General features: G+C 43.9%; 1 protein-coding gene across 1 annotated transcript in view; it reads right to left on the bottom strand.

Annotated features, from left to right (window-relative positions):
* Positions 1 to 11,846, bottom strand: part of ACOXL (acyl-CoA oxidase like) — a 319,336-nt gene that overhangs the window by 78,390 nt on the left and 229,100 nt on the right. Inside the window, 1 exon segment of the mRNA XM_017549848.2 lies at positions 1,450 to 1,537. Coding sequence (XP_017405337.2) covers positions 1,450 to 1,537 — 88 coding nt within the window.

Genomic DNA, 11,846 nt, shown 5'->3' on the forward strand with positions numbered 1-11,846 from the left:
TCCCTCCATGTCCCAGGAAGCAGAAAGTGGAACTCAATCAGAATCAGGAAGGCTAATGTGGTCATGGTCATTGCAGAGTGTGGTCACTGTGTGAAGAGACCAGTCGCTGGGGCGGTAGTCCCGTGAACCCCCTGCTTCCCGTCCCTATGAGAAACCTGTGCTCTCAGCACATTTACTCCAGAGCCCTCTGTTAGGAGGCTCATCCAAAGGTGCAAGGTCCCAAAAGCTGGTCCTTAGAAGGAAGGAAGAAGCTGGGCTCAGTCTGAGCCCAAACCACCCATTTCAATCCAGCTCTGATCAGTGCTCTTAGAAAGGCTCCCATACCTTCCTGCATCTATAGTCACATGGCACTGAATCACAGGCACTTTTGGGACCTCCCAGTTAGGGAGGAAGGGAGATGGCGAGGCTGGGAAGTTGTGTTGGATGCAGGCACGTTCCTAGGTTCCTGGCCATAACACCTGCCCTGACCCCACTGAGGAGCCCCCAACTCCACCCCATGAGATGGAGCCTGAGATGCAAGCTGTGGAGAGACCAAACCCAGCCCTCCCAGGGCCAGCAGAGACTCAGTGTGCTGAAAATCCCATAAAGCTATCAACTCGGCGAATGCCTGGCCTTTCTCTTTTAACACTTTCCCCCCACGCAATCAGGACATGATGATAAACAAAAAGAGGATTCTTGAAATTAAACAATAATTTCAATGATAAGCTGTCATGAATCTCACTTGGTTTTAAGTGTTTCATTTTATTTTGCTATTTTGGTCTACTGAAGCCAAAATGAATATTCAAGTTTCTCGGTCTCACCATTACTGTCATTTGGGGCTGGATAATTTTTGGTTGCAGGGCAGTGCCCTGTGCCCTGTAGGATGTTCAGCAGCATCCCTGGCCTCCATCCACTACACACCAGTGGCACTGCCCCTTTCAGTGTGACAACCAAAAATGTCTCTAAACATTGCCAAGTATCGAAACATTGCAAAATCGCCCCTGGTTGAGAACCACTGCTTTAGAAGGTTGACCCAGTTTCCTGCTAATCTGAGGATTAGGTTTAAGTAATTCTGGTACTTAAAATTCTTCAGGCAGGGCCCCTGTTAAAACGCCCTCACTTTATCTGTGTGCACACCCCTCCCATTTAGGAATGAGATCGTGGTTGGGCAGAGGGCCACTTCTGAGGCCCAGGCGTTTTGCCAACTGGCTCCTCTCAAGTGCTGTGTGTGATTGTCAGGTTGTGTTAAGTGAGCGGTTCCCAACTGGTTTAGCATCAGGCTTTGAGGGTGTCATATGGTCAGTGTTTCTAGTAAGCTGAAAGTTGATTTACCACAAGCTTCACATCTCTGTAAGTCATTTGGGGCCCTGTATTCAACACAAAGACTGCCCTTTCCCTGCAGAGCTGTCTCCAGGGACCTGCAGACCCCTGAGTTATTCAATTACAAATATTCAACAGGAACCAACTGACCTCGGTGAGTGTGTGCCAGAGACAGAGAAGCCACGTGGTGCAGACATGAGTTACAGGCATGGAAAAACTCCTCCTTCTTGGTCATCACCTGTCCAATCGACAGAAGAAAAATCACCACTGAGGATATTGTGACAGAGTCTAACTTAGTAGCAAGACAGATGGCAAATATCCGAATGTTCAGTACAACATTAAGCATGGACACAGTGCAGAACCTTCTGTAGGCTGGCCTCTGTGACCTGCAAAAACTGCTTGTTAGATGAATAAATGTCATATGTGTAGAGCAAGTCCTGTTTCCATGCTTACATTAATTTATACTAATGGAGGTCACAAGTTAGAGAAACACGTGAAGGGGAGAACGCATCACAGATCAAGTGAGGCTGTCCTGATTGGGTCACTTACTGCCTGAATAATTCAAAATACCAGAGCGAACTACTTGAGTCTAATCCTCAACATAACCAGCCCACCTTCCCTCTTTCCTTCCTTTGCAGTCAGGAGTTTCCATTTGTTTCCAAAGCATTTCGTGAACATCTTCTATGTCTCAAGAATTGGCACCGGGTAGCTGCCATGTTTGATGTATGTGAGGAATTAACATAAACCCGGAGACAGGATCCACAATGAAGGGATGTCATTTATGCATCTGACAGATAGCTTTTCTGCATCTACTCTGTGTGAGATGATCTTTCAATCACTCTAATGAAGGGAGTCTTATTTCTTTGCTTTGTGTTTTAGTTGAAGGGAAGTGAGGAAACATTAATATAACTGGAGTAAAATGAGAATGAAGAAGATACAGAGAACAGAAAGATACCGAACCACAAAACTAGTAATTACAGTCATTTAGGAGGAGCTGAAGGTCTCAGATTCTTTTCTGACCAGAGAGGAGAGTTAAATGTGGCCTGTAAGACTTTTCTTTGTTCCTTCTTGCCTTTCTTTGCTTTGAAAACCGCATGGGTTTAATATTTAAACTCTTAGCTTTTTTTTTTTTTTTTTTTTTTTTTTTAGGAAAAAATTAAAAAAAAAATTTTTTTTTTTTTTTTTTTTTTTTTTTTGCTCAAGGAAATAACTCAAAAAGAAAGTTACAGTCAATGTATCTGCTTCTCATCTGTACTAAACTCACACCCTGATGGGTTCTCTCAGTTAAATAATGACCTGCTTCCCTGTAGCTCTGTAGTTTCTGCAGGGCCCAGAGATCCACATGTAAAATCCCTCCTATAACACAGTGCTTTGTGCTCTGGTGGAAAAACAGCGCTGCCGAAAGCCTATACCCATGTATAATTCAGCAACATCACCTGGGGCTGCAGGCACAGTGTGGAGGACAATGTCATGGGCGCCTCGGGTTCCACACCTAGCTGGGACATCTCATGACAATCAAGGGAAAGGATAATGTCTGCTCCCTGAATCAATATCTCTCTGCACTGGTGTCACAATTACAACTGAAAGGGTGTGGCGCATGCATGCAACTCTCAGGGAACAGCCTGAGAACACCTTGGCAGGGGGAGGACAAAAGCTGGCTAGACACTCCTGGAAGTTCTAGAAGGAGATGCTGAAGCTCTACTCATCCCACTGTAAAGGACACCATGAGGAAATCCCAATTAATATGGTTTAATCTCCTAATCATGCACCAAATATCCCCCACCATTGCATGGGCAGCAGAGAAGAATAAAACACTGTGCTGATGTGTACAAATAGAATCAAAGGCACTTTTTAATTAGTTTTTTTAACTCAATGTGTAGAGTAAGTTTTTCACTGGCCTGATCAAAAGAAAACCAGGGACAGACAACTAGCTGTACAATGCCTGAAGAAGGGACTTCAGTTGGGAAACCTTGCCAAAAGTCCTGTGCAGAGCTTGCTGTGACTGCACTCCTCAAAGAGTATGAGGAAAAAGGGGGAAAAAAAAAAAAAAAAAAAAACAACAAGTTCAAGTGAAGAGGAAAGCCCCCTTGAAGCCCTGCCAGCCAGCTCCTAAGTGCTTTTCCTTATATGTCAATATCTTGGTGCTCCTGTGTGACATTGGAGCAGGCCAAGTGCAACCACAACCCTGCTAGCAGGAGGCTCCCTGGCCCCACCTTCAGACCCACCCCAGGCAGGAAGGAGAGCACCCAGGTCTTGGGGCATGCTGATGGAAAGGCAGCATTCCTAGAACAGGAAACCAACTGACTGAGAAGCTTCTGTCCCCTTGAATTAGAATTGATTTGTAGGAAATAAGAGGCTAAAGCCAACTGGGGGCTTCACAGTGGTCCTCATACCCAATGGACCGATGGAGCGGTGTAGGCTTTACACACCATTCTGTTGTCTAGTAGTCAAAATGAACACATCAGAAGGTCAAATTCTGGCTTGGCCTCCAAGTACAGAGACAGCATTAACTTCGAGAGTATCGTTGGTAACCATTACAACCCTCTAATTGCCCATGCAATGCACAAGATTTTAAAATATATGTATTATACAAACAATATTGTAAAACAGTAGAAATCGACCCTCTCATCTTAAAAAACCTTAATACGAAGTTCCAGGAGAGGAATAAAAAAATGATATAGTTGTTCTTTGCTTCAGACAGTAAGCCTGCTACTGAAAATCTGCATGTAAATATGGCCTTATGCAAACTAAGTCCTCCTTAAAAATGCACCAGAAAACAGGCTGTGTTTTAAGCACTTAATTGTATTTGCTCATTAAGTCTTCAGAAGCTGTGGCAGTAGATTTTATTAAGATCTTCATTTTATAGGTAGGAAATTGCAACACAGAAATGTTCAGTAACTTGCCCAGGGTTGCAGAGCTGAGTTGGAACAGGGCACCCAGGCATCTGAGCCCACATCCCTAACCATGGGCTACACTGCCTCCCAATGGACTGAGAGTGAGTTAGTTCCCTGGCAAAACCTGCCCCTCCGAAGCATGCTGTTTATAAAGATGCATGATCACACATGGTCACATTTAATATCAACAACATCCCATACTTAACTCTTTGAATAAAAAGATATGCCTGTGTCCAGATAAAGCATCACACAGATAAGACACAGAGCTGAATGCATAAAGAAGTACCTTCCCCATATCCATTTACCCTTCTTTTCCTAAAAAGCCTCAAATAGATTTGGGCAGCAATATAGCCCATTAAAAACACTTTCCTGCAGAGGATCTGCAAAAAATCTCAGCTAACATCATACTTAAAGGTAAAAGATTGAGTGCTTTCCCCCTAAGTTCAAGAAGAAGATGAGGGTCTGTTACCAGCATTTCTTTTCAACACTGAAATGGAGATTCTAGCCAGGGCAATAAGACAAGAAAAGGAAATTAAAGGCAGAGATTAAAAAGGAATAGGTAGGCTAGGTACAGTGGCTCAAGCCTATAAACCCAGCACTTAGGGAGGTCAAACAGCTCAGAGGGCTGAAGTGGGAGGAGTGCTTGAGCCTGGGTATACTGAGCCACGATCATGCCATTGCACTCTAGCCTGGGTAACACAGTGAGTCCCTGTCTCAAAAAAACTCCAAAACAAACAAAAAGAAGTAAAACTGACTTCATTCAAAAAGATATGATTGTCTACGTAGAAAAATCTTAAGAAATATTTATTTATTTATTTTTGAGACGGGGCCTCACTCCTGTCACCCAGGCTCAACTGCAGTGGTGTGGTCATGGCTCACTACAGTCTTAATCTCCTGGGCTCAAGCAAACCTCCCAACCTCAGCGTCCTGAGTAGCTGGGACTACAGGTGCACAACACCATGCGTGGCTAACTCTTGAATTTTCAGTAGAGACAGGGTCTTGCTGTGTTGCTGGAGCTGGTCTCAAACTCCTGGACTCAAGTGATCTGCTAGCTTTGGCCTCCCAAAGTTGCTGGGATTACAGTTGTGAGCCACTGCACCCAGCCTAAGAAATATATAACAAAGCTGTTAGAGAAATCAGAGCACAGAAGAGCCAAGGTGACATCATTTTAAAATAAACTCCATCTTAAAACTAGCAGGGACATTCCTTGCCAGTCACAAACCACAGTCATAAGATGTTTACAGTTGAGAAAACAGCTTAAATGTACCTGAAAGGACACAATCTTACAATGGAAAGTCCAGATGTCTCAATATCCATAACAATATTTGATTTAAAGATAATTATATTTATGCTTTGATGTACTTATTCACTAAAAACACAAGGATAATTTTCTTTAAATCAACAGAATAGTAAATTTTGCCATGCCGTCAGCCCACTCACACGTAGACATAGCTTAGCTTAGCCTTTACAAAGATAAGACCCCTATATAAGAAGAGTATAAAACTAAGATGGGCTGGGCATGGTGGCTCACGCCTATAATCCCAGCACTTTGGGAGGCTGAGGTGAGTGGATCACTTGAGCCCAGGAGTTCAAAACCAGCCTGGGCAATATAGTGAAACCCTATCTCTACAAAAAATACAAAAATTATCCGGGCATGGTAGTGCATGCCTGTAGTCCCAGCTACTCAGGAGGCAGAAGTGAAAGTATCACCTGGCCTGGGAGGGTCAAGGTACAGTGAGCTATGATCACATTACTGCAGTCCAGCCTAAACAACAGAGGGAGACCTTATCTCACACTCACTCACACACACACACACACACACACACACACACCACCACCAACAACAAAAAACAAAGATAGCGCACTCCTCTTGCTTTCTGAGGATGCCTTATTCTGAAACTGAGTAGATTTCAATTAATGGTCTCTTCTGTGAGGCACTGTGATTTGCCTTGAATTCCTTTCTGCACAATCCAAGAACCCAAACCATTTTCTGTCAACAAAGCTACTGAAACTACTGATTTAAACAAAGGCCCAAAGTACAAGATTGACATACAAAAATACATTATAAAATGTATTTTATAAAGTGCAAGATCTATACATGAAAATGGAAAGATCTTGCAAAAAAAATTTTTAAAAGACCACTTAAAGAAAGGAGAACTGTATACTGCGTTCACAGGCCAGAGAACGCAATATTGCTAAGAGGTCACTTCTCCCCATATTGATCTATAAATGCAACACAATGCCAATCAAAATGCACACCAGCAGACTTTATTTTGTGTGTGTATGGTAGAACTGTACAAGCTAATTAGAAAATTTGTATGAGAGTACAGAGGACCTAGAATAGTCAAAACCATTTTGAGAAAAGAAGCGTTGGAGGATTCATACTGCCTGATTTTAAGGCTTACTATAAAGCTATAGTAAACACAATGGTATGGTATCGGGGTAAGGATAGAAACACAGGTGAATAGAACAAAGTAGGTAGTTCAGAAATGGAGCCACATGTGTATGGTCTACTGATTTTCTACAAAGGTACCAAGGTAATTGAATGAGGGAATAACAATCTTTTCAACAAATGGTACTAAAACAATTGAACATCCATATGAAAAAACAAAGAAATAAATTAACCTTATCCCTTACTTCATACCATATACAAAAGTTAGCCCAAAGTGAATCATGGACCTAAATGCAAACACTAAATCTACAAAGTTTCTACATGAAAACATGGAAAGTCTTAGTGACCTTGGTATAGATTTTGTGAGATAAGACACAAATTTTGAATTCTTTTGAAATTTTAAAATCTGATTTTCAAATACACTATTAAAAAAATGGAAAGGCAGGTAATGGATTAGGCAAAAATATGTGCAATCTCATATAATAAAGGATTGCTGTACAGAATTTATGAAGACATCTACAACTCAGTAGTAGGAAAACAAAACCCAGTTTGATAGATGGGCAAAAAATCTGAACAAACACTTCATCAAAGAAGATAAAATGAATGGCAAATAAACACATGAAAAAGATCTGAGAAATGCAAATTAAGAGCACAATGAGAAGGCACCACACACACACTAACAGAGCTAAAGTGAGTAGGACTTGCAACAGGGAGACTTGGTGAGAATGTGGAGCAACTCACAATGATCACGGGTAGGAGTGTAAAATGTACAGCCACTTTAGAAACAGCTGAGCAATTCCTGATAAAGTTAAACCTGTACCTACAGAAGAACCTAGCCATTCAACCCCTCGGGATTTACACTAGATAAATAAAAACATATGTCCACGTAAAGTTGAATATAAAATTGTTCACAGAAGCTTCATTCATAATAGCCAAAATGGCTGGAATCAGTGCATATATCTAACCATCTGGTTAATGGGTAAACAATGGTATACATCTACACAAAGGAGTACCGCTTCACAATAAAGAGGAACAAACCCATGCCAGTCCATTTCTATTAAATTATAAAAAAGGCAAATTTGCAATGAAAGAAAGATAAGTAGTTTCCAGGAGGTGGGGATGGGGGAAGGGACTGGCTGCAAACTTGCACAAAGGAACTCTGTGGGTGACAGAAATGTCCTGTATCCAGATACTGGTGGTGGTTATAGGACATATGCATTTGTCAAAACTGATTAATTGTATATTTAAAATTGGTTAATTTTAATTCATTTAAATTACATATATGTTATTATACATTTATATATTATACAATTTTTATATATAAAAATTATTTTTTTTTTGAAAAAGAAAGCTCACCTCCCCATACTCTAGCTGCTAGGGTTAGACATGTAACCTCTCTGGCCAATGAGAATAGGCAGTTGTCTACTGGGCAGTCCTTCTGTAAAAGCTACTGTTTTCCTAATAACAAGATACTGCCTTTTTTCTTTGTCCTTTCTGCACCTACCTGCCTGGAACTCAGCCACCTTGTGACCTTGGGAACAGTTTTACAGGCTGCACTATGGAGGTATATTGGTTCCCTGAGGCTGCTGTAACTCCTACCACAATCCTGATGGCTAAAAACAGAAATGTATTGTCTTGCAGTTCTGAAGGCTAGAAGTCTGAAATTAAGGTGTCAGCAGGGCTATGCCACCTCTGAAGGCTCTTTCCTTCCTCTTCCGGCCTCTGATGGTTGTCAGCAGTCTCCGGCATTCCTTGGCTTGCAGCTGCTTCATTCCCATCGCTGCCTCTACCAGCATAAGGCTTTCTTCACTGAGCCTTTGCTCTTTTTCTTATAAGGACAGCAGTCATATTGTGTTAAAGGCTACCCTACTCCAGGGTGACCTCGTCTTAACTTGATTCCATCTGCCAAGACCCTGTTTTCAACAGGGTCACATTCACAAGTACGGGGGTTAGGACTTGAGCATATCTTTTTCAAGGACAGAATTCAATCTACAACCTGGAGACAGAGAGGACAGACAGTAAGAGTCCCGTCCCTACTTTGTCATGGAGCCTCAGGGTGAGCCCTGGGCTGCCAATGTCTTCTCATTAGGGAGAACAGCAAGCTCCTATTTATTTAAACCACTGCAGTCAAGCACTTTAGCTGATATATTCTTCCTTCCCTAACTTTTGAAGGAGATCACAGTCCCTCCTTGGCCTGTTCAACAGGGGGCCAGGGTGCCCAGCAGTGGCAAAATGCTGGGCCTGAGGTGGCAGTTCACTGACTGAGGGCTCAGATCGTCCTTGCCAGGTTCTCTTGGCCCAGCCACATCCCTTCCACCATCACAGCCTAGGACTGTCACTCCTTTGTCTGCTAAATCTTGGGTGTCCTCGTCCTTCTTCAAGCACACCATTTTAAGGCCCCTGCGGTGGCTTCCCCAGCTGCAATAGCCTCAGTTTCCCTGTCTGGCCTATGTCTTCCTCCAGCACTGTGTTCTGTGCCCACTCTGCCCTCCACCATGCTGAGGGGCTCAGTATCTCTCTTGGCAATTATCCTCCATCCTTCTCCATACCCAGGACCACCTAAAACTCAGCACCATGCTCTGCATCTCACTGTTAATTCCCATGGGCCCCTCCTCCCACACATCCCCACACCCATCTGGACCCAGAGATGGCCCCTTCCTCACGCCAGACTTCCAACCCAATACCTCGCCCAAGAGCTACAGATGTCTCCCTGGACATTCCGTTTTTTAAATTAAAACAGGATGAGCAGAAACCTGAGGGAGTGCACGATCCTCTGCAGAATGCATCAAGCCTTTTCAGTGCCAACATTTCTGCATTCACATTCTAAGTTCTTCAGGCTCCTGCCCTAGGCAGCGTTTAAAACATTCCTCCCCTTGTACTTAGCCCCAGATTCATTTCTATGTCCTTAGAATTATTTGACTGTGTCTATTCCTAAATCTCTCCTTTCCCCTCTCATCTCCCTGTGCATAGAGGTGGCATCAGCAGGAAAGAGTGCAGTCCTGATCAATAACTGCATTCCCACCTGGCAGACAGAAGGGCGTCTTTGCACTTGGATGTCAGCTACGACACACATCAGGTGCTGGCCCTCTTACATTATGCCCATCAGATACAGAGTTCAACAACAGATATGGACTGTGCACCTACACTAAAATATTGTTATAGATAAGTAGGTCAACACGATGATTGCTTCCCCACTTTCTGTTCTTGGGGGTGAGCCCTGGACTGCCCAGCCAGTAACCACCTCGCAGAGTCATGGGAAATGTCACCAGCCAGATCTTCCCAGGGTACAAAGTCTGGTTTTTTTGTTGTTGTTGTTTCTCCTTCTCATTTTCTTCTCTTTCCTTTCTGTAGTAAGTGTTGCCTGTGGCCTGGGCTTCCACCATGGTCACCTCCAGCACAGTGACACCTGGCCTCGCCTCCCTCTGCTGCAGGCCCCTAGGAGCCCTCTCTGCCTCCTGGTTGGCTCTGGCTGGGAGGCCTGGGGTTCCCTGGGGGTCCTGCCCATACCGCTCTGTGACTGCACTGGATGATGTGGGAAGAACACAAGGCTGCCTTCCTCAGAGTCCCCAGAAGCACCACCAGGTGGAATTGCTTGCCTCAGGGGTATCCTGACAGATGTAATCCCACCCCTGCCTGCACCAGGGTCAGGAAGGGACCATCCCTCATCTGCTCAGCCCCATCTCTGCCTTCCTGTCTCTCTTTCTGTTTGACTTTCTTTCGTGTGTATAGGGAGGGTCTTTATATATTTGTCTGTCTTCCTGTATTTTTTTTCCTTTTTTTGTTTTTGAGATGGAATTTTGCTCTTGTTGCCCAAGCTGAAGTGCAGTGGCATGATATTGGCTCACTGCAACCTCCGCCTCCCAGGTTCAAGCGATTCCTCTGCCTCAGCCTTCCGAATAGCTGGGATTACAGGTGCCTGCGACCACGCCCAGCTAATTTTTGTATTTTTATTTAAGGGGAGACAGGGTTTCGCCACATTGACCAATGTTGGCCAAGCTCGTCTTGAACTCCTGACCTCAGGTGATCCACCTGCCTTGGCCTCCCAAAGTGCTAGAATTACAGGCATAAGCCACTGCACCCAGCCTTCCTGTATTTTTCTTTCTGTATTATGTCTTTACATTGTTCTCTATTGTGTATTTTTTCATCTCTCTCTCTCTCTCTCTCCCTCCCTCTCTCCCTCTCTCTGGTCTAGATGAGTTCTTTCTGTCTTTTTTTCTGGGCTTACATAACCACTTTTTCATTCTTACTGTGTTTTTCTGCCTTTCTGTATTCTTTGGTCCTTCCAAGTTTTTTCTTTTTTACATTCCCTAGAAAGAGATCTCCTTTTTCTTTTTATTCCTATATTTCTATCTCTTTTTCCTTGTGTTCTTTCTATCTTGTTTCCTAGGTTAATTCAACTCTCTCCACTTTCACCCTTCTCTCATGTATTTGTACCCCTAATTATTCCTCCCTTTCATCTTTAGATATTTTCTCTATTAAACTTGGTTTCATCTGCTTGGCTTTGGGAAGAGGGTCCTCCCCTCTCCACCCACAGCCTCTCTTCCTGAGCTCTGAGATGCCCTCTTTCTGTACCACGGGGCAGATGTGGCCGGTCCTTAAGGAGAGTCTCCCAGACAGCAAGGGGGCTGGGCCTAGCAGCCGGCGGTTCACTGGTGGCTTCTAAGATGAGAATGTGGGATTCTTGGCACCTTTGCCCTAAGCTTTGAACCTGAGCTACAATTCCAAGACAGGAGGGTAAACAAATCTCCCTCAACATCCTGCTACATATGAGAAAAAGGAAATATGGGAGAAAGGACACAGAGGGCAAACTGATGTCCACAGTTTCCAGCTTGTTTCCCATGGAGAAAGAAAAGGAAATGTCCTTCCAGTGCCTCAGACAGGACTGTATCCTGGATATGGGGGCCAGCTGCAGGCCTCTCGTCTGGTCTCTGAGACACACTGGGTCAGAGTTTAAGTCCAAGGTGCTTTTGTCCATTGCCCCATCCTCTACCTACACCCCTCCCACCCTTGCCTGTCCCAGCCTCCTCTGCACCAGAATCTCCCTTTGCTCAAAACATGGCAGGTGGCAGTTCTGCAGGGTGGAGCAGGCAAAGCAGTCCCTGTCTAGGGAGGTGTGCCCCTGAGGTGCAAGCCTGGAATTCACAACAAATTTTTCCTAGAAAAACACAATGCCAAAATTATCAATGGCATTGATAATGCTATGAATAGGTCCAGCAACCAGGACATTCCATGTGCCAAGCACTGCACTGAAGACCTGTATA

The sequence above is a fragment of the Cebus imitator genome, unplaced genomic scaffold (assembly GCF_001604975.1).
Source record: "Cebus imitator isolate Cc_AM_T3 unplaced genomic scaffold, Cebus_imitator-1.0 Scaffold222, whole genome shotgun sequence".
Taxonomy (NCBI): domain Eukaryota; kingdom Metazoa; phylum Chordata; class Mammalia; order Primates; family Cebidae; genus Cebus; species Cebus imitator.